This window comes from Phoxinus phoxinus (assembly GCF_949152265.1).
Source record: "Phoxinus phoxinus genome assembly, chromosome: 6".
NCBI lineage: Eukaryota > Metazoa > Chordata > Actinopteri > Cypriniformes > Leuciscidae > Phoxinus > Phoxinus phoxinus.
Window position 1 is genome coordinate 17,006,275 of NC_136881.1, and position 24,033 is coordinate 17,030,307.

At 37.8% G+C, this 24,033-nt stretch overlaps 1 protein-coding gene across 6 annotated transcripts in view; it reads right to left on the minus strand.

The window, feature by feature from the left end:
• The window catches only part of fbxw7 (F-box and WD repeat domain containing 7), a 162,236-nt gene that overhangs the window by 55,788 nt on the left and 82,415 nt on the right, over nucleotides 1-24,033 (minus strand). Inside the window, exon 1 of one of the 6 annotated variants that reach the window (XM_079615337.1) lies at nucleotides 17,025-17,408. The exons of the other annotated variants lie outside the window; for them this stretch is intronic. Within the exon in view, the coding sequence (XP_079471463.1) occupies nucleotides 17,025-17,240 (216 nt within the window). The 5' untranslated portion in view covers nucleotides 17,241-17,408. Of the gene's footprint in view, nucleotides 1-17,024; nucleotides 17,409-24,033 lie in introns of those variants that run through there. 6 annotated transcript variants of the gene reach the window in all.

Sequence of the window (24,033 nt, forward strand, 5' to 3'; positions counted from 1 at the left end):
AATGTTGACCTTATTATTGTGTGTATTTTAAACTCAAATTTCTGTTAATTGATTTAAAAATAATATTAAAAATAACTTATTTTTTTTAAATTACTGAACCAAACTTTTTAATGGTAGTGTACATTCAATCACATAAATGTTCTCGGCTTCCACCAGATATCGTCATTGGTTGACTTGATATTGACCACAGTACTGCAAAGGCTTTGTTAAAGCTTCAAAGCAAAGGATGCAAATAGAAGTGCTGCTTCAGGGTGTAAAAATCTCGGTGCTCTTTGGATGGGATATAGAATCTAGTTAGTTAAATTAGGAACTCCAAGGCACTCGAAATATGTGAAAAAAAGTTAAAAAGCCTACTGACAAAGGCTTTTTAACTTTTTTTCACATATTTCGAGTGCCTTGGAGTTCCTAATTTAACTAGCTTTGTTAAAGCTGTTAGACTGACAATTAAAAAAGTAACCCAAGATCCTCAGAGAAAAGTGCAGTACACATTGACTTGTGGAAATAGATAAGTATTTAATTTGGTTTTAAATGTCTTCTGCTTTGTAGAACAGCATGCTTGTTAAAGGAGACAAGCACCTAAATAAAAGACAACAGTGATCAAACAGGAAGAAGCTAAATACAAGACTGCACAAAATACCCCACACTGCTCAAGCAAAACATCTCCTTAGACCACAATGGCCTTTGACATCAAATACATAAATGTGCAATTTGTTGCTCTTGTACATATTTTTTAATGTAAATGTCCAAATTCTGCTGACGTAAATAAGAGAAAAAAAGTGTTCTCTAGCTGGCTAAGATGGCCGAAATTGTTGAATAGGTTTTGTTGAAACTGAAAGAATGACTTGTAGTCTTGAAATCATTAGTTAGAATGGTTTGAAAATAGTCATGCAAATGCCATTTCTATGCAGTTTTTTATTTTATTGCAGTCTTTGAGTCCAAATTTTAATGTACATTTTGTGGAGAATAAAAATGATGCAAAAAAATGTAAAATGGAGAAAATATATATTTTTGCAAATGGTGTGTGTGTGTGTATGTGTTGTTCAATTCAGAAGAGTGATTGCTAAACCAGCAGAAATGTCCAAAGTAGCTGTAGTAGGAGTTGGCCAAACAGGAGATGTATATTTATTAAAGGGGTGGCTTTGCAGACAACCACTTAATAAAGAGCAGATGTGGATATGATGGTGGGTGGTTTATAGCACATCTAACGGACGATATGAAGACATGACACCCTGAATGAAGATGGTTCTTGAGATGAATAGAAAATGTGGTTAACTTGCACCATAAGGAGATGATTATTTGTTTTAACTTAAGTTACAAGTGGACCTTTTTTTCCTCATTTTGGGGCTTTCAAAATGTCCACAGTAAACTGTGTAAATTCTCTGCTAGAATGCCTTAAACATTTCAAGAGATGAGTGTTTGAAGTCCACCTGTTTCTCATTGAGATTCCTGTGATGTGCGCTCAAGCGGAACGCCTAAGCGTCTGCGGGAAGGGAAAGGCCGGATAACTGGCAGACTCTACACTGTCCTAGACTTCTAGCATTGACAACAGTGGGGCTTACTTTCTCGAACAGGAGGGAATGCAATGTACTCCATAACTGGTGGCTAGAGGTCAAGTATGCAGTTGTGGTTGGTCTGACGTTGGAAGATACTGGGAAGGTGCTTGCTTTGTGGGCACTACTAGACCAATGAGGGAAAATGAAAACCATTTCAAGCCCAAAAATGACATTTTAAAACATGCAGCTATGTGGAATCTAAACGGATCAGAGGAAAATAAGCCTGTCTGCTGCTATAGCAACTGGATTTGAAGATGAATGTCCTTGGTTGGTTTGTCACAGAGTTTGAAGAAATTCAACCTCACAAACACAATCTCCAATTACGGTACAAGGGAACAGAAAAATGTAACTACTACAATTACACAGCAACTTTCCAGAGTTGAAGTGTTACTTTGTGATCACACCAGTACAACAAGTTATAGTAATTTTGAGGAAGAAATATTTGGAAAACAAATAGCAATAAAAAAAATAAAAAAATAAAAAGTGTGATTCACTTAAAACCTTATTGTGCTTTGTGGTTGTTCATAAGAGTAATTATGTGGACTTCACTGATCATTCTGTATAAATTAGATTCACTGAAAAAAAAAAAAAACAGTTCAAGTAATTTATTAAGGAATTGGATTACTCTGGTCATGTTGATTATTTTGGATTCAGTAAATGGATTTGCTCATAAGAGTCGTTTGCTCATGAATCGGCTGGACTACACTGGCCGTACTTATATTTTAGAAATCAATCAATAGCCATTTGTTCAGTAATTGTACTATAATGGCTGGGTGTTTTGTACAGCTGAACAAGTAGTGCTTTCACTATTTTATTACAGTATCCAGTTCGCATTGACAAACGCATACATTAGCATATCCAAAAGTCATTTGGCTCCGGTAGTTAAAGACATGAACCGGTTTTTAACTGATTTCCAACCTTACTCCCCCGATTAGTCGTGATAATAATCCAAACGGATTCCTTTGACAAATAATCTTCAATTAAATATTTATGTATAGTAAGCTGCTTTTTGACTCCAAATTGGATTTCATGTGGGCTGGTAGGTTGCAACTTGAACACAAGAGTAAGCAAATTACATTTTACTGACATTAAACAATTTTGTTGTTTAGCTCATCATAAGACAAGGCTCCATTTAATCACTTTATGTGAATGGAAAAAGAGAGACAAGAAAGTGTTCGCCACATTCTGGATCTTAGCTTAGCCTTGACAAAAAAGGCTTCTGCGGCTCTGTTTCAGGCTGATAAAATGGAAAAGCAAAGCTTTTAGAAGTAAGAGAACATTAAAATGCTTTACAGCTCTTAAACGCAACTTTCCCATTCAATTTGGCTGGTTCTGATGCTAATTCATTAGGGTTCGTTTCTTTTTATGGTCTGCTGAGTTAGACTCTGGTTACTATTGTGGATTGACAAGCCCTGTTTCACAGGCTGGTATTTGCGTCATAGACCTCCATTTTATTACAAAACACTTCTCTAACAGGATGTAGCTGAAAATAGCCATGAAAAAAAAAAATGAACTAATAGAAAGAAATTCAGGCAGAAGGGGGATTTAACCACCATCTTGTAAAGACACAGTGCTTTTGATGCACTGCCAGGCTCCCAAGGTCTCTCATCTCAACCACCCCTCCGCTGGCAATGACTTCTGCCCCCATGACACGTGTCGGCCACTCAGCTTGCTTAGTCTGAACTATTGGAGAGGCTGCAGGGGGTTCCACAATACAGTGCGCCCACTGTGCTGTCACAAAGTGCGCTGCAGGAAAATTCAGTTATCTGATCGCTCCCTGGCCTTGGATCAGTGACTCACAGCCCAAGGTTAACACAACACTCAGGCCACCTCCGCGGAGCGCGGCAGAACAATTCCACTATGCCAACAATGGCACTCTTATTCAAAGCCAAGAACGGGCAGAAACAAGCTCATGCTGCCTGAGCTCAAGTGCCTTCACTACGCACCCGAAGAACCTACATGTTATCTTATCTAGACTATGTGAGTTCCATACCATCCCAGTGACGTTATTTCAAGCCATGACTACATAAATTGACCACTGACCTCTTCAACCAAAAGTCAAGGCTGACCAATTGCTAAAGCCTGCTAGAGAAAAATAAACTCTGTATTTCTCAAGTTTGGTAGTGACGGGACAACCACAGCTATTATCATCCAGAAAAACTCTTACCAATGAGTCTTACTCTGATCAATGAGGCTAGATTAACAATGAAACACTTGTTAGGAAAACGGCAAAGGGAAATTGCCCATTTTCCTACCACAAAATTACTAATTTCATAATCTGATTCATTACAGTGTGAGAATATAAATAAATAAAGTACAACAGCTCGTCACTGGGGCAGTAACCTTAGAGACAACTTTGTACCTTATCTACCCCCAAAATGCCCATATTAGAACAAGACAGAAACTAAATGTATCGGTAAAGGCTTGAATAAACTACTTTTAAATTTTTAACAGATTTGAAAACACTAGGCATCATACACTTGCTGTCTTTGTAATAGTAGCGTAACAGAGAAAGTATTACTAGGATCACAAACTACGAGACTTTTTAGTTATGAACACAAACAGAAAGTTGTGCCTTATTGCTAGGAGCCGCATGGCAAATGAAAACAACGCATTTTAAAAGTGTGCTTAAAATATCAAACATGTTTGATATCCTCCAAATTAATGGAATACATCTGAAGCTTAAACAAAACAGACAAAGGTGTCTGTTCCATCATACACTATGATAAATCTGAAACTCTGGTTGGCTAAAACCTGCAGATTGGCTCTGATTTTCAGAAACTACCATCGACTCCTACAGACTGCAAATCTGGCCAAAAATAGTGAAGTATATTCAAGCCTTAGGTACTACTATGAATATTTTAGGGGTAAATAGGGAATAAACTTGTCCCTTTAAGGGTCCTGCCCCAGTGACGAACTGTTGTAGCCCTAAAGGTACAGTTTTTGCACTTTTATGTGTGTACACATAAGTTAACTTAAAATACGGTATTAAAAACATGATTTTCACTTGTAACAGCTAGAAATATTTTGACCTGATGGTCAACCATGACCAGTGCCATGACTCAATTACACTTACATGTGTGATCCCAGAGTGGAACAATTTAAAATAGCAAGAATAAACAGCATCAATGAACGGCAAAGGCTAGATGAAGCATTATGGGAGCGCTTAGAGAGGTTATATAGTAGTGAGCTGCCAAACTCAATGAAAACATCAGCTGTTAGACCACACTGCCACCTGCTGTTCACCAACGAATGGTGTACAATAAACTGCACTTCTATGATATATGCTTAGTTGACTGCAGGGGCAAATGCATGTAGTGCATTTGAAGTATGGAGTAGGATTTTTAGAAAATATTTTGCTTACCTACCATGAATCAATCCAGCGATGACATCAGAAGTGGAGGGTGAACATAGAAAAAAAAGAAAAGAAAAATTACATCACTAGTTTAGCAAGGGTTTTGCTTTTACTGTAGCACAAATTACAGTTTTCCCACAGCCAATTCCTCTTTGAAATTGGCGATAGCTAGAACGCAAATACACTATAAAAAAAAATTAACATGTATCAGATGTTATTATCTACACAGAAAGCATCATTCCTCATGAAAAAACACAAACAAACTTCACTAGGACTGTCTGTCTTTAATAATCAGTGGCACAGATGGAGCATTCTGAATCAGTATTCCGAATCTCTGCAGCCCTTCCGTCAGAATGATTGAAGACAGATAGGGATGGAAATCAACAGGGGAGAGCGGGATAAACAAAAGGCCAGGGCGTCTGTGCATGCTGATGGGAGACTAAAGCAGTAAAGTGTGTGCGTTTCTGGGTGCGGATGTAGACCACTTAAACACCCCAGGAGACTCCATAAGGAGTTTAATTAGCAAAGTAAAACACAAGGTATTTGACAAACATTAATATAAATGGAACAGGAGCAAGGGAAAGTGAGACAAGTGTGAGAGTAAGGGCTTTTAGTCCCTCATAAACACCACAATAAATTTACCAATTAATCAGTTGATGAAAAATAATGACATCTCAAATATTGACTGAACACAAACTCATACTATACACAGACTATTTTTCCAAAACTGTTGTAAGCCAAATCAGAGTTATGTGGTACAACTAACAAGCAGAAACATGCAAGAAAAACAAAAAAAAGGATAAGTCGAAATATGGTAGAGAGGACCCCTGCAGATCCTCATGATTCTGCATCAAAGTCTCTTAAAATGTCATTTTATCAATAGATCATTTGGGATGGTAAGGCTATAACATTCAATTGGGTGAAACTCTCCAAAAAGAAAATATTAATAGACAATATTGTTAGTAAAAATGTTTCACCTTAATAAAAAAAAAAGATTAAAACAGACATGTATTCAAACTGTACAGGAAAATTGTTATTGCACTATTAAATCACAGTTCATACAGTGATTTAATGATAACTTTTCTTGAAATTTTTTATGAAACCAACATTGATAAATAATATAAAGAATCCATTTCTAAGAACTTGATAAGTGCATTTTAAACTAAATATTTCTTTTTTTATCTGTCATTGAACAATATAAGTAATAAAGAAAACTGCAAGTACTGTATATCACAAGGTCTCCAAACAGCAAACAAGCACAAAGTGAAAAGGACACCAATGAAGCTGATCTTTTCACTGAACTAATGTCCTCCAAGAGAGACAGGAGGCTGAGACAGCAGTGATCTGGCCTGAAGTCACTTCTGCCACCCTGGAGAAGACATACTGCGCTCCTGACATCATTCCAAGTACTGAGAACGGCCAAAGCTTGCAGATTCCACACTCCTGATCTCTGAACAGTGAACACACACAAGCCGTTCCTCTCTGACCTTAGAAGTCTACAATATTAGAGATGGTGGAAACTAGACTGAAACAAGCCCAAGTGTCTTCCAACAATGAAATCTGCAAATACATCTAATACATACTTTTGTGATATATACAATGGTCTACTTCATTAGAGAAGCTTTTAAGAATCCACCCACCCCCTTTATCCTTTAGGGTTGACCAATGTTGCCATTAGTATGCTTTCATGTATACTAAACCCAGTTGTGCTTATTAACGGAGCCCCAAAGTACAAGCATTAAGATTCATCTGTGTTACGATTTCATACACTTTTAAATCCATCTTCCAGCGAACACTGTGTTCTTTGAGGATAGACTGAGTAGATGTGGGCCTAAAGAGACAGTCTGAGATGAAGATCAGGAACCAGGGACTGACTACAAGACTAAACACAGAATCAAAAGACCTGCTAGATTCTCAAAGTCATCCCACATGATTGATCTTCAGAGACCGGCCCAAGAGAGTCTCATAACAACCAATCATCCAAATATTACATAGCAAGAAAATGCAAATGCGACTAACTTTCCACTTCATGCTCATCTGCAAAGGCAACCGCAATTCAAATATTTTTTTGTCTAAGGACACGGTGTTCTTATTTGCTCAGCACTGCATAAATCATTTGAGACCAGATACTTTCAGAAGTTCTCAGGAAATGTATATATCTGCTCACTGTAAAGACCAAACTTTGGGAAGTGAAATGATGGAGATTGGTGCTTAATTTGGTATAAAGAGTTACTGAGACAACGGCATACTGATCTTTTATAATAGTAAAATATATCTTTCATAATAGCCTTGACAGTATAGCTAAAACAATATCATCTCAATATTTATCAGCCTTCTCTCATTTCAACCAAATACACATTGGTGCTTTGAATGCAACCTTTTACATATTACCTTTTTTTAGCAATCAAAACTGACACAAACTTTCGCAGCTTTTTTTTTGTTAGACATTCAAATTCTTAACACTACCTGCAAGCTGCAAGACAAGAAGGGAACAGCAAAGCTAGCCTTTGCAATTTGAAGAAAGTTGCTGTTAGCAGTCAGTTAGAGCATAAATGCGGGTAAATTTTTCATCTATTTTCATCAACTATTTTCATCAACAAGTCAGCTGTCTAGAAATACTGACCCATTTAGGTGGCTAATGACATCCAATGATCAGGTCTGAGTGGGGAGAATCAATTAAGCTAGGGGTCCTATAAATTACTTCGGTAGGGGATGCCCCGAAATGAAAGTTCTGGGCCAAAACTGAAAATTCAGGATGCACAATGCACTTTTAATACTGAATAAAATAAAATAAAAGTCAACAATAAAATAACATTTTATTGAAAGTAACTAAAATTGGACAGAAAATATATTAATATTAAATATAAATATATTCTTTATTCAGTTCTATGCAACAATCAGATTTAACAGATTTATTTTTTGGCCAGTTATACAAATAATGTATAGTCCTATAAAGCTATTATTATCAGAGCATGTGAGCAGATCGTAGCGGGGAGTGGATCAGTAAATGAGAGGGTAGCGTCATTATACCAGCGTTGCCAAGCACGGCTTTAAACACACCACGTTACAGCACAGTAGGGCTATTGCAAACAGAAACAAATATACATAGACATTTTATGTCAGCGCGTTATTTGAGCTGACTTTGCTTTTCCGATGAGCATAAACAACTGAGCTCCGCATGTGCATAAAGCAGAATATTGAACTGAGTGTCACACCACGCAGTGATAACGGCTAGAGTGAGAGTGAAACTTTGGCTCACATTTTATCTTTCAGCCAAAAACCGAAAATGCCATTTTTGGCCAATCATTTTCGGTGGCTGAAATTTCGCTCCATCTCTTGCCAAAAATCCAATGCATGTTTTAGCTGCTTAAATAGAGAGATGTTACATAAAGATGAAACATAACCTCACCTAATAAGTGAATCACCAAGTAGGCTGTGTGTAAAATCTTTCTAAAGTCAGTCTTATTATCATATTAAAAGCATGGATCACTTGACACGCATGTAATCTGCAGACTGAGCAGGTCTGGGCACCTAATGTCAAGTCAGCAGTAAAAGGGTTCTCAAAATGTGCTGGATGAGCAAGTCATGAATATTTAACTCGACGTGGTTATACAACACAACAACTTGAACTTTTATATTCAGTGAGGCCATCAAACCTGACTTAGAAAAAGTTAACTCGAATGTATTCGAATAACTAAACATTGTGCAGCACAACTTAATAGGCCTACTTGATATCAATTATTCATTTTGTTACACAATTTTAACCTAAAAGTTTTTGCCAAAACAATGTCTAATGAGATTCAAGTGATCGACAATAGCTACAAATTAAAGTATTTGCAAGTAGAACATCTTTCAAAGATTAAGGCAACAATTTATGTGCATGAGAGTGACATTTCTGCCATAGGAAAATCACTTGTGGTAAATCTAATCCTAGATTAATTTCACATACAACAGGAAATGCTGATAGGCTATGTGAAAATCTCCAAAATCAATGAAAACAGAAGAATCCCAGTAGCTATAGAGTATAAAACCTGATAAGCGACACTTTCCATGCTTTTTCAAACTTTCATCCATGTAAATGCATTGCAATGGCCGTGAACACATAAGGCTGTTTGGTAAACAGTAAATAAAGTGTTAGGAATTATATTGCATAAAAACAAAAACTTCTAAAAGGAAGGGCACTGTGCTGCATGTTGCTTAAGTAATGCACCTCTTACGACCAAGGCCCTTGACTAAAATGATTGGTTGTGATCGGCTTGAAATGGAGAGATGACTGTGCAATGTTCAAGTCAAGTTGATGGTAATTGTAGGAACCTATTAATAACCAGGCATGTCAATGGGTTACATTCATGCACATACCGCTAAACCGTCTATTCAGCATCTCAACTCCGTGAGATCCCATTAATGAAATCAAAATAATTGGGATCAGAATCAAGGACAAGGACTAAGCAAAAATGTTTAACTATTCCCTACATGCCTGTATTTGGACCAAAATCAATTTACGAATTAGTTCCTAAAGAATCATAATACATTATCGTACAGCATTCTTGGACACTCTGAATTATTATACCTATAAGCTATAAACCTTCAACCGTCAGGTAGGGGTGGGGGTGCATGTTTTATTGGATGTGCAGGCTAATATGCAGGTTTTATAAATAGGCGTAGAGAATGCCTGCGCTCCATCACCCACATGAAACACGGTCTTCATCAATCTGGGAATCCGAGTCAAGTTTCCTGAGCTGGACAACAAACTCAACATGGATGCTGCAACCTCACTTCTACTGAATGCAGTCATGATAGTTCATCAGACCAGTATAGAAACTCTGAAATTCAAGAAAATACCTAAACTAATAGAACAACAAAGATGAAAATAACACTGACACGAGGCATTGCAGACATAACATAAAGAGCCTCAACTTTAAGACAAAGAGAGCTTAGCCAGTGAGCAGGATTGTAAATTATCCATTTTCCTATCACAAGCTATAAGGGGCTATAAAGGGTCACAAATAAACAGAGCAAGGGCCAAGCATGTTGAAGGACCTCTTATCTCTCTAGTGTCTGTACACATGGAGGATTGTGTGCAACAAAGTGCATGCATTGTTTGCCAGTTCAAGACAATGCTGAGACCAAATCGGCCCATATCATATGATAATGGATTAACTCAGTGGTGATGTCACACTGACAACAACACTGTTCTGAGCAAGACTTGGAGACAAAATCATGGGACTGAAATAGAGAAACCAATCAGGGGTCTAAAAGGTCAGTTTGAAAGGATATCCTCATCCAACTATGCAGCTAGCTACACGTGCTCAGTCTTCAGTGAGGCACGTAGTGGGTATGCAACACCTCCCAGAATCTCTGATCCAGTGTCTGCAATAAATCAGTCTCTGCTTTTTCACTAAATTCAGAGAGCTTGCCCATCTATCTCTTTCTCTCTCTCGCTTACACACACAATCAATCTAGAGGGCAATCTAGGTTGGACCACACAAGCAGTGGCATACCTTATGCCCAAATTAAACAAACCATGTAGACAGCTGCGTCAGTTACACCATGGCCAAATGACTGCTTCTGGACCGCAGACAAGCCAAGTAGCCATGGGGAGGGAGGATAGGCTGATGGAGAAGGGTTGAGGGACTGAAAGGTGAGAAACATTCCCAAAAAACAAGCTATGAAGACCAGACATAGTGTTCAGCCAGAAACTGACATCATTTACTTACCCGCATGTCGCTCCAAACCTGTATGACTGACTATCTTCTGTGGGACATAAAATATATTTTGAAAAAAGCCTTTTTTTGGTCAAAACAATGGAAGCTAATGGTAACGAAAACTGTTCAGTTAACTTTTTCTAATTATCTTCTGCAGATAAAAAAAAAGTTAGTTCGAAAAGTTTGGAACAACATGAACGTAAGCAAATGTTGAAAGAATTTTAATTTTTGGTTAAATTATTCCTTTAACAACAAAAGTGTATGTCTGTGCTGTCGAGAACATCACAGCAATGGGTTTAAACAAACAAACAAAAAATCAGTGTAGTTGAGGTTGGGTCAGGTCAGGAACGTTGTTCCAGGGTAACCGTTACTTGACCTGCCATTCTAAAGTAACCAACTACCACCTCTCAAGATATCCCAATAACCAGACTCAGATTACAAGCTGTTAACAGCAACAATGTGCTGTCAAAGCATATTTAGCACAAACATTCATTATTGCAATGGTCCCGGATATTAAAACGCATGAGTGTTTTAAACAGAGCAGCTCCATCTTCAGTTACGGCCCCTAGATCTCGGCAGATGCTGGGAGCTCGTGACACATTCCAGGGCCAGGAGAAAGCCTCTCACCCGCACTGCCAGCTCTGCAAGAAATGTCAGCACCTCTTGGCAGCCTCGCAGCAGGTGGGAGGTCTTCAAACACATGGGAAAAGTCGCTGCCTGAGATCAGCAGGTTTTCAAATTGATGGAGCTTTTGGGAACTGAGGGTGGCCCAAAATCGTCAAAGGGCAACTTGAGAAACAATGTCAGCACTTCTTTGTGCCAGCTGGGCTTGCACCGATCACAGTGTGTACGCAACTTATCTTCAGCTTCAGTAGTAGTTCAGCTTCTGTGTGCTGTCATGACTTGACAATAGTGTGGGCATCTACATTTTTTCTACACAAAGCTACACAAATTAAATCCCTGACATCTGGTGTTTGTTGGTGGGAGTCCAGTCTTCTCATATGGAGAATGCCCAACACTTTCTGTTTGTATGTCCAGCGCTGGAATGGGCCTGCTCAGAATAGCTTTGGGCAGATGCCTTCACCCAGCGTTATTTGGAGCTCAAGGGCAATGCAATCCCATCATCTTCCTCCCATAGGAGCTTGCACGGAAGGGCGAGAGGACACATCAGCTGACTAGATACTCTAACAGCGCCCATACACAACAAGGTGAAGAAAGTCATGTAGCTAAAACAATTTCCACTTGAGATAATGCCAAGTTAGAATGGCAAGAGTTTCAATAAATGTGAAAACGACTTTTGCTCTTTTCAGATAAGCAAGAGTGGGGAGACTCGGTTTGATTTTCTATGCCCACAGCACAATGCCAGTTTACTTAGAGGCTGGGGTAATAAATGTGTGTCCCTGAAATCTTTCTCTGTTCTAAAATAGAGTCGTAGAATCGGATTCCTTATAGGAAATCAGTTTGTTCAGACAGGTCAAGAAATAAAAGGGATGTATTGATTAATTTGAATCACTGTGCAACAATCTGCATCTCTAAGGTAAATATGTAAGCCCATTATAAATGAATACCCCAGAAATTCCCACCAAATTATTTAAGCAAATTTTTCAGCAAACTGTTTGGTGCACCTGGAAAAAGATCAGCAAGTCACAATGTATAGTGCTAATGCACTGAATTCACCAAACCAGATATTTTTTTGTTTTAGTCATGTCCTCGTGTTCTGCAGAAGAATGTGGAATACAAAGTTGAATAAAGGACAATTTTATTTTATTTAGGGGTGAACACTTTAATCACTTTTAATGCTGCTGAGATGATATGAACTGATGGAAACTGCTTTGAGTGCATGTGTGTGTGCGCGTGTGCGTTAAATTAAGACCTTGTCCCCTTAAATAACTTAGTATAGTACTTTGTTAAAAGATTGTAGTGTAGTCAACTATTTAATTTACTTAATAGCTTAGAAAAGGCCGACAACACAAAACAATTAACAGGTATAGGAATTAATCTCCTGTAAAGACACCACTACAAGAACTACAAAACCGAATGCAAGCGGAGGTGACTAAAGATGTCTGTGCACACCTTGGCAATCAAAGTGAGTAAATAGGAGCATCAAAACGTCAGGATCCATTTTATAGATGCATCTTGAAAAAAGGAAGGTTGTGGATATTCCAAAAGGAGACACATCTGCTTCTTGATCCAACAGGATTCATGAGACCAGTGTGATCATCACATTGCCCTTCAGCTTACACATACATGAAGACAAGCACCATCTTGTCTCCTTTTAAAAATAAGCCCCTGAACTAACCACAGCGCACAGAAACACAAACACTTCAAAACAAATCCAAGTGCACTGACAACCCTCAAAGCCAGAGCTTAAAAAAGCCTGAACTGTACAGCATGTAGCATTTACCACACTTAAATCTGTTTGTATGTGCTGCCGGGCTCTTGTGTGTGAGATTGTTAGCACATGGCTCACTTTAAAAACACACAAATTCTGCACAATCAGAACATAAAGAAGACTGCTTAAAGAGACTTTAAAAGCACAGAGTTCTGGCAAACAAATGTAGACAAGATCCATATTTTGAAAGTATACTCTTAAAAAAAAAGTTGCAATTAAAACAATTGTTTCATGCTGTCACTGAAAAAAGGAGTAAAAAGCCAGCACACTATGACTCCATAGTAAGAAAATTCTCATTGAAAGATTGATAGAAAAGTAGTTTTATTCGCTTTTGTCCAATGTTTTTCTGATTCTTTATTACCAACACCAGCTTAAAGAGACAGTGATTGAATGACTTGGATAAGTAATGATTTCAATTTTTGGATCAACTGTCACTATTACTTCCCTATGTCATTCCAAAATTATATGCTGTTATATGTTCAGTGGAACACATAAAATAGATTAAATCTCACTGAAAATTTTGGATTTGCTGTAACTTTCCAATCATTGTTCACATCACATCAAATGCTCACCATTTTTCATGAACAAATGTCATTGTCAAAGATGATGCCATATTTGATCTGGGAGCTGTGGAGAAATAATTGTTTTTTTAACAAACTGTAGATTTTTTGTCTGTTCTTCACACTTCATTTGGGTTCAGAAGACTTTGGAAAACTTTGGAGTCATATGGAGCTTGAGGGACAAATAAATAAATGTGGAAAAATGCACGGTAGCATGAAGGTTCTTACATTCTCCTTTTGTATTCCTCTCTATAAATTGATTTGAAATGACAAGAGGGTCAATATATGATCATTTTCACTTTTGGGTGAACTATCCCTTTAAGGAAACTGGCATAGTGAGACTTACAGGCCAAAGGTAAGAGCTCAAGTAGCAAATGGCTCTTGATAGTGACCATGGCAGTGACATAGCATTGATGGGCAGGACCGGATCACTTTACCCAAATGGCAAAGCAGATCCGGAACAGAAAAGCAATATGCACCCAAGTGCTCTGGCACAAAAACTCAAGTCCATTTTCTGGGGGTCTTTTCAGAAACAGCTGTCTTCTATACCAGGCCTGGGAAAAATAGATGGTTTTGTCTCCTCAGCATTTCTTCATTGGAAACTCAGTTGCCATCTATTTATAAGAGGGTCCCTGAGATGGCATAAGAGTAAGGGCTAAAAAAGTTAAACTTTGTGTGTGTGTGTGTGTATGTGTGTCTTATGTCATGAAACCAAGTCCATTCAAGGACTTACAGAATATCTGGATATGAACAAACGTATTTTCAACCCAAGTTTTATTCCTGTAGGACATTTTTTGTTATTTCCTTTCTACAATGATAAAAGCTGCTGCTGCTTTATGCTCAGTGGACTCAGCAGAACCTGCTGAGCGAAGTTTTAGGGATCTTATATTGGCCTATGGGGACCATGAGAAATTCAAGCAATTTCATTCACTGGGGCCAGCTGGTGGATCTCAAGACTGTTCTGCAAGGTGGTGTCTAAACCAGCTGCTCAATTGGTTAGGCATGGGGATGCCTGTTTGGTGTTGCGGTTTAGAGATCTATTTTTACTCTTTTATCTTCCTCCTCCTCTCGATTTAAGAGACTCTGCAGTCTCAGTGGAGGCCTGATTTTACAAGGAAAGAAGAAAGTGAAGGGACAGCATTAATTCTGAACACCGCTCCTCAAGAACAAAGACAAAAGCCTCAAGAGGAATGTTTCCAGAAGTTAATCTTCTGGAAGGTACATGTGCATATTAGTGATAAAGACCATTTTATTTGGCTTTCTCCCTGCGCTATCATTTGGTTGGTTCCCACCACATCCTCAGTCCCTTGAGAACATGGGTGGTGGGTGAGAAGCTAAGCACTGAACAATGAGATGTGGCAAACACTGCAAGGTTGCAATATTAATGACTTGGGCAAGACATTTTCTGTTTTCGCTCACTGGTAGTCTTTTAAATGAATAGATTACCATGGGTGATTTATATACAGCTATATTCATTATTTTCTATTCCAGGGGTTTTCAAATGTTTTATATCAGAGACCTCCAAAAATAATGATTCCCTTTCGAGGGAACCCCTTCCTAAAACATTGAAAGTGACTACATGCACTATAGTACAAAGGTTTAGTGTCGTCAAAATATTGCAAAATGTTTTTTAAGCAGTCTCTTATGCTCACCAAGGCTGCATTTCTTTAAGAAAAAATCCAGTAAAACACTAATAATTATAAGTAATTTAATATTTTATTTTAAAATATAATTAATTTCTTTGATGGCAAAGCTGAGTTTAAATCAGTCATTACTCCAGTCTTCAGTGTCACTTGGTCCTTTAGAAATCAGTCGAATATGCTGATTTGGTCATCCAGAAACATTTCTTATTATCCATGTTGAAAACTGTTGTTCTGCTTCATATTTTTGTAGAAATTATGAATAAAAGTTAAAAAGAACAAGATTTTATTGAACTAGAAAAAAAATAAAACCTACTGACCCCCAAATTTTGAACGGTAGTTTGTTTTCAGACACTTTCTCCACATATACATCATTCCCACAACTAATGGCCTTCCTTCGTATAACTTCATTACTCAAAATGTAATAGACAAATTTGTATGCCGCATCTGTAATAACGGCAATAACTTGAAGCTAAATGCAAAAGCCAGTGACATTAGACACCTAAGACTACAATAGAGGCTGCCATATATGGAAGTGCATCTATAAAAAGAAGTTCCACAAAGTATGATTTAGTGATGAGGAAAATTAATTTCCTCATCTTCAGCCCATCCACTTGAAGTTACAAACATGATTGTTTGTTGTACCCCAATGCCCTTATTCCCCCCCAAAAATTAACGAAATGGCTGATACCGGAAGGTCATGAGTCAAACTTTAAGCCAGTTGGTGAGGTGTAACATTGCAATGAGTTCTCCATGATCAGAGTTGTCATGTATAGTGTCTTTCCGGCCGCTCCCACTTTGACTATGCACACATGTCGCTGTATTATGGGATTGGTGGGATGGTTCAATAGACCAGTGAGCAGCTGTTTTCCTAGCCAATCAATACATTTTCACTGGATCTGGGCAGGGTTAAAAATAGGAACTCCCAGGCAAGTCTTTTTAAGGTCACCGGATGGGATCTTAGTGGCGACTAAAGAAATCATGAGAAATAAGCCTCGCAAACATAAATGGACACCATAACCTTTTGAACATTTACAGCAAAAAAACCCAGATGATTCAGATAAACGGGAATAAAGGACAATTTATTTTTATATCCACCCATCTACATGGTCCTAGTATATCCACCTATAAGGTCAAGATGAATTCCCAAATGTTTTTTTACTAAAAGCACACCCTTTTGTCAATGTCCCTTAGCGACTTCGCTGAATAATACATGTACCTTCTAAAAAAGCAGCACTAAAATGACATCAATGTAGCAGTGTGACATGCTCAAACCAGCGCTGCTATATTGAGTCTTCTGACTGTGCCCAAGCAATTACTGCTATTGTTGGTTTAAGAACGACAGGGAGGCTGAAGGTTGAACGATGACTCACTATGCCAGCAGTTGCCGATGCATTTTAAACAGCACCAGAGTGCACTGATTCTATTCAAAATCCAAAAGCACAATAAACACTATGACTGAAATTTCCTGGGGAACAGTTACGAAATCTTAAACATAAACCGAAGGAGTCAAGTAAATACATATTTTCTAGAAAAAAATTTGTATAAACTGGTTTTATTCAAGATCTAAATGTTTAAAGTAAAATAGTATAGTTTTAAAATCACCATAATTAAAACGCCCAGTACAGACTTGCGTCACCTCACATCTGTGATAACAAATACACATTTCTGACCAAGAATGCATCTGGTCATTTACACATGGAAGTAAACATCCTGACAAGACAATTGTAGTGAAGTGAACTTAATTCCTGACCAAAGCAAATGGCATTAAAATAGGCATGCTTTAGGGCATAGTCGTGTGTAGACTCCTGGGACTCACCCGTCTGCGACAGAAGGGCAGACTTTGAGCTATGATGTTGATGCTGAAGATCTTGAGGATTTTCTGTGGGGGTATAGGCTCCTTGGTGACCTCCTTGGGGTCAGCCAGATCCAGTGCCTGGCTCTCCAGGGGAGCCTTCTCCTTGCCCGAGGACTTGGTCATCTTTCTCCTCTGGCTGGATGACGAGAAACGGGGAATGGGGCAATGCCGCAGCATTGCCAACCCAGGGCTAGTAGGTCATATCCCAGAGGAGGCAAATTTGTGGGATTCTGTTCAGTGGCTGAATCACTGAATTTTCCTAGAACTCACTAGAATGTTTTTGAGTTTTAAGAGACACAACAGCTCTAAGTGTCCACACCAAGTTCGCTGCCCTGGATTGTGGCCCCTTTTAAAATATCAGAGGGTCTGATGTCATCAGGGAGTCTGTTGGGCCTAGGAGCAGCTGTCCTGTACTGGACTGCCCCCACCCAGGCACACAAGCATAGGAATCTACTCCCCTAGCCCACCACAGAGCAATGCACCCTCTGAGATTCACATCAGAAGTAGACATATTACTTAAATTCTCCACCTTTACAGTAAAACACTAAGTTTGATTTGATGACAACTTCCACTTGAGTACGGACTAAAGGAACATTATGGGCTAACTGACTGCCAACATTGTGAAATATTACATTATGAACAGACAGACAGAATTACTAAGCTTAAATCAACATGCATGCCTAATAAAAGAAGAATGAGCATACAGCCAAAGCCTTTTTAACGGTCTAAGAGTCTCCATTTTAGAATGGCCATCAATAGACTGACAGCAGTCGTGCTCAATATGTTATCTGACTCCTACAAACATTTTAAAGGCTTGTAAATCAGTGTTTCCGACTGAATTCTGAAAGCAGCAGGGGTGCCTATGATCAGTGATGCGCGGGTCTATGTATAAACAACCCGCACCCGACCAACGTTTTCAACTAACCTGCCCGCAACTCGGACCGCAAAAAAATAAAAATAAAAATATTGTACCCGACCCGCTTCCTGACCCGCATTTTTTAAAAGTAGCTAGTAAATGCTCATAGTAGCGTCATTGGGCCATAGACGTAGGAACTAAGGGTGCGGGTGCAGCATTTTTCTGAATGTTGTATGATAAATGCTTGATTTATTTCGTTTCGTTTTCTTAACAATTAAGATGCTGCATGTGTTTATCCAGTCTAATCGAAGTGTGTGTCTCTCCCCCGACTTTCCCAACAAAAACCCCGCCCCCTCTCAGAAAATACATAAAACTGACATTACTGAGCTATATGAGTTTAAAAGTAGCCTATTAAAATGGCACAATGGCATTGCTCAGTTCAACGTGTTGGGAAACCGGGCATTGTGTCCCGCGTCAGCTTTTATTCAAAAGTCAATAACACGCTCAACATTCAAAAGGTAAATAAGGATTTCCCACTTTCATCTCTGCCTGCAGACTGAGCTCATGCGTCATCTTCGCGCCATTTATTCAGACAATAAAGCGTAGGCCTATGTATTTCATAGAAAATTGTGTATAGTACTATATAAATTACAAAGGTTTAATTGGAAGCTTTATTTCAAACGCCCCGACCGACCGCGACCCGAATATCATTAAAAATATTTTTGGACAACACGTAATCGCGGGTAACAACGGGTGACTGCAGACACCCGCTCATTTTGGATCAACCCGCGCATCACTGGTGCCTATCTATCCTTCATAATGGTCACATTAAAAGTCAGTAATAACTAGGGGTGTAAATCGGACAGTTCATCACTATACAATACGATATCAATTCTCTCAGCCAGCGGTACGATATTTGCCTAAACCTCAAAAAAATTATTTTTTATATAGCACTGAAGCAATTTGATTCAGTGCTATATCGATTGATTTATGGATATTTAGATATTGTGTGCCTAGTTTACACAACCAGTTCTATTTTTATTAACTCACAAATGCAACCCAAATATATAACATGAAAGTTAATTATAATCTTTGAAAATTGCACACCCTCTCCCAATTGGGACATTTACAACAGAAGAGTTCATTTGCCAACACAGATAACTCCGTTCTTGTTTATATTAATTTGCTAAAACTGACTTATTGGGTTGTGTTCACAAACAACAAGGGTGCTTGTCGGTTTCTGCTGTAAAACATGAACTCGCGATGCCTTGACAGTGGACAGTACCGGCTTTTGTGACAAAACGTATTTAGGGTTCAGTCAATCTTGTCAGGCGTCTATTTCAGCTGAGAAAATTAACGTTATGAAAGACACACCGGCAGACAGTATGGTGAGTAAATGAAAATGCAAGCTTTGGAAGAAATGTGTAGATGGACGTAACGTGAGGATGTGGAGAGTGTCAAAATAAAGGTACCGTATATCTATATTTTTTATAGATGCATCGATCCATACCGATCTATTGTTACACCCCTAGTAATAACATGACTTAAGTTTTACAATACTTATGTACACAAAACTTTATTGTGGAAAATAATAACTTAGTTCAATGAGTAAGTGAGATTAAGTAACTGCTCTTGATTCAGTGAAAAATTTATCTGACTGTACATTAAAGGTAGGGTAGGTCAGAATTGTCTAAAAAAAACTTTTATTCAAATTGGCTTAAACTGTCTTTATATACCAATGCATAATTAAAATGCAAGTACTCTGAAATAGAGAGTAAAAAAAACGAGTGACTCTAGTGTATTTAATCTTCAATAAACACAGCTCATTAATTCCATTCACTCCCACCTAAAAACGGGTGCGCGACTGCGCGCACGTGGGCAGAGCCAGTAATAGCGGCGGTAGTCATGGCGACGGAGAGTGACAGTCGCCCAATCCTGTGATTCGTCCCGAATGGAAATAATGAGCTGTGTTTAATGAAGATTAAACGGTCTAGAGTCACTCGATTTTTATACTCTTTTTATCAGAGTACTTACATTTTAATTATGCATTGATATATATAGAAAGTTTAATCAAATTTGGTAAAAAGTTTTTATATAAATCCTACCTACCCTACCTTTAAGGGTTTGGGGTTTGAGATAGTAAAGAAGGGTAAGTGTAAAACTAAGATAATGATAAATATCTATACCAGCAGTTTAGGAGCCCTTGAGCATTTCTGTTCTAGGGCCTCATTTTTAATTTCTCTAGTACAATGTACATTTGTGGAATATAAAGCTGTCCTGTGATGCAGCGACACAGGGTTTTCTCGAGTCAAACTGACCTGAGAGGGCAGATCTCATTTTTAGACCTGCCCTGGAAACCCAAAAGCTTCTGTCCTCTCACTTCATACAGACCCACATAAGCCTTCAACTAATCTCATGGCGCACAACTATGTGCCGTATGTGCACTGCTGAGCCTCGGCCCGTTAGCATGACTGGCACAAGGTAATTGCTGGGAATGCCAGAAATGCAAGGGATTTAACCCTGGCTCCTGCAGAATGTCAGGCACAGCCTTCTGTTAGGAGGAATCCTTTATTCTGCATGCCCGTCTTTAAATATAGCCTCTCTAGGGCTGTTAGGGGAAGAAAATAGGGTCTGGAAAGGAAGAAAAGGGAATTTTCATTTAAGAGATCAAAAACAGATCAAACCACAACTTCACACAAAGGAAATGGGCAAACAACACAAAAGCAGACCATAAAACTTCATAAAATATGTTATTTTTAACTAAAACAAACTATTAGGCTAAATAAATGTTGTTAATTGAAATAAAGCTTAAACAAAAATAAGAAATGTTACCTTCAATACATTGGCGAAAAACTGAAATAAAATAAGTTAAAGAATTACAATTAATACTATATTAAAAGCTAAAAATATATATTTTTAAACGTAATAAAAATGACAAACGTCCACAAACAAATTCAAATGAAAACTGAAAATACAAAAATAAACCAATTCAAAATATTGATAAATACTGTGATATAAATAATACTAAAATTACAGTGGTTTGATTCAAGTCTTCTAAAGCGATATGATCACTTTTATGATTAACAAACTGAAATTTTAGTACTCTGATCAACTCATGTACAACAAAGCCCAAATCAAGTATGCCAATAGAGCAATAACTTAAAACCTCACTGGTTCTTGCATGTCTACCTACCAATACAAAGTGATCATTATTTTAGGGAAAAAATATCAAACCAATGGAGCTGTAGCCTATGCATTACATTTATTCTACCTTTATGACATTGTTGGACATTAAAACGTTGGACTCCACTGACTTTCAATGCATGGACAAAAACAACTGATATATTCTTCAAATATTTTGCATTCCTCAAAAGACAGACAATACATGAGGGCTAGCCTTATTCACTCTTCTATTAGACCTACAGTCAAGGAGACAGACAGACACGCAATGTTGTGACATACTTTCACTTCAGTCCCCTGAAAAGCGAGGACATGAAGCATTTCTTAAGGTCACAGGGGGTCTTGAAAAGCAGACCACGTGAAAAGACCCAATTGTCCATTCACTAGCAAAAGGTACATTGACACGCATACACATAGAAGTGTTCCCAGTCACACTTTAGTCTGGGAGCACATTCACTATTAGTTAAGACTTACCTCAATAAACTCCTAATGTACTGCTTACTAATAAAAGAGAGTTAAGTATAGGTAAGGGGTAGGATAAGGGGATGTAGAATATGGTCATGCAGATTAAGGCTTTACTAATAAACAGCCAATATGAGAGTAATATGCAAGCTAATAAGACAAGTTAATAGTGAGAATTGGACCCCAAACTAAAGTGTTACCAGTTTCCCTTCGCTGTCCTGATGAATCGACACTCCGGCAGGCAGAAATTCTCAGCACTTCACACTCATACGGCAGCAGACTCATGACGCTACCCTGACAGACAGAGTAACAGCCCATCACATACATGTGCAAGAGTGGGATAAATTAACCAGATCTGCTCTCAACTTCACCACGATACTAGTTTACACTCGCAGACTGAAAATAAAACCACTGATGATGACATCAAATAAGGATATTCATGTTGAGTGGAATATTTTAGTTTAATTGGTGAAAAATAAAATAATTTTGCAGGAAGTTGTCCACTTGCACTCTACTAATAAAGACCTAAAAAAACTGAAACACAAAATTGCTCTTACAGAGACAAAAGAAATGCACATTCTTCCTCTCTCATGCAACTACATATGGAATAGCTCTACAGTAAGTAGTGCTCACACCCAGACCAGGCCACAAACTGCAGTCGACTCATTCGAGAGTAAAATAACCAAATGAGCCATTAAAATTTCAAATGCTTATGAATCATTTATGCTTAAGTTGCTTGAGGGAAAAACTTCTTCACAAGGTTCTTTAGGAACAAAGTTTTATGACAATAGCACACTTGGAACAAAAAGGCAATCCGCTGGTGAAGCTCTAACACAAGAGTTTTCCACATGGACAGTTTGCAAGGGCATTTGAACACCGTTCATAAAACAGTTGTACGTTTTTTTCTTTTTTTTTTCAAAACATCTAATAATAGTTTGAGCAGGATTTGAATCACATTTTCTATCTACAATTTTTATTAAGAGCAAATAAAGTTGCTTAAGAAAATTCGGTAACACTTTACTTGAAGGGTTGTGCATAAGACTGGCATGACGCCTTCATAATCATGACATGCCATGAATATGAAGGAGGTTTTATGCATGTTTATGACAACTGTCAATCGCTCAATTATTAATTTTTTAATGCAAATATGACATTGTTTGAGGTGTCTTTGTCATGACAACTTGACAAACCAATACATCATAACCTGTCTTTGTCATGTCAACTTTACATTACTAAGCCAACACAACCTGTCATAAATAAGTCAAACATGACATAGCAGATTAATGATCAAACTTAAGAAACCACTTAGCTTTATGGGTTAACATTACATTAAACTGTCATGTGGTTGGTTTTGACATTGGCTGTCATGAGGCCATTATAACACTTTAAATGACAAATTAAATTTGTACCACTGTAATTGAGGTCAAGAAAAATATTCATGACACAGTTAGAATGACAGTGTCATATATAACAACCACATGACAGTTTAATGTAATGTTAACCCATAAAGCTAAGTGTTTTTTTAAGTTTGATAATAAATCTGCTATGCCATGTTTATGACATATTTATGACAAATTATGTTGTCTTATTAATGTCAAGTTGTCATTACCAAGACACTGACAGGTTATGATGTATTGGTTTATGTCAAGTTGTAATAAAGACATCCCAAACAATGTCATATTTGCATTAATGTCAATTGAGCAAATGACACTTAATGACAGTTGTCATAAACATGTATAAACCTCCTTCATATTCATGAAGTCATGTCATGATTATGAAGGTGTCATGCCAGTCTTATGTGCACCCCTTCAAGTAAAGTGTTACTGAAAAGTCTATGAACAAATCAAGCAGTTCTGCTTTATTGTTGGAAAGTTTAAGTTTGGACCTTTTTGTGAACCTTTCTGTTGAGTCACTCTTAGGTAGTCTCAGGTCTCATAGACTGTTCACAGCTGCTCTTATCTGAGAAATAAATAATAAAAAAAAAAATCTAAATATTTTGTGTTGGCATGTTAATTAGAAAAAAAATAAGGCAAAGTTTGCGTTGCTGATAAGAGTTTGGCTTGAAATTGTTGATTTAAGCAAAAAAAAAGCTGATTTGACGTCATTTTTTTTCTATAGATATTTAGGAAAGCACTAAAAAAAAAAAGGTTGTCTGGGAGAGACAGTTCAAAAGTTTGGGGTAAGTAAGATTTTTGTTCATGGTTTTGAAAGTCGTCCCTTATGTTCAACCCAGGCTGCATTTACTAGCATAATATCAAAGTATGGACATTTTCAGCCAAAAGAGCTATTTTCGGTTTTGAGCCGAAATGGTTTTGGAGTTAAGGTAAGTTGAAAGATATATTATATCTAACCAAAATCAATCCTGTCTCATGTAATCGCTCAATCGGTGTTTCGACGTCAATAAAACAGCTTGTAGACAATACAATGTCACTAAACATTACATTTACCTTAAGAAAATATTCAAATGTTCAT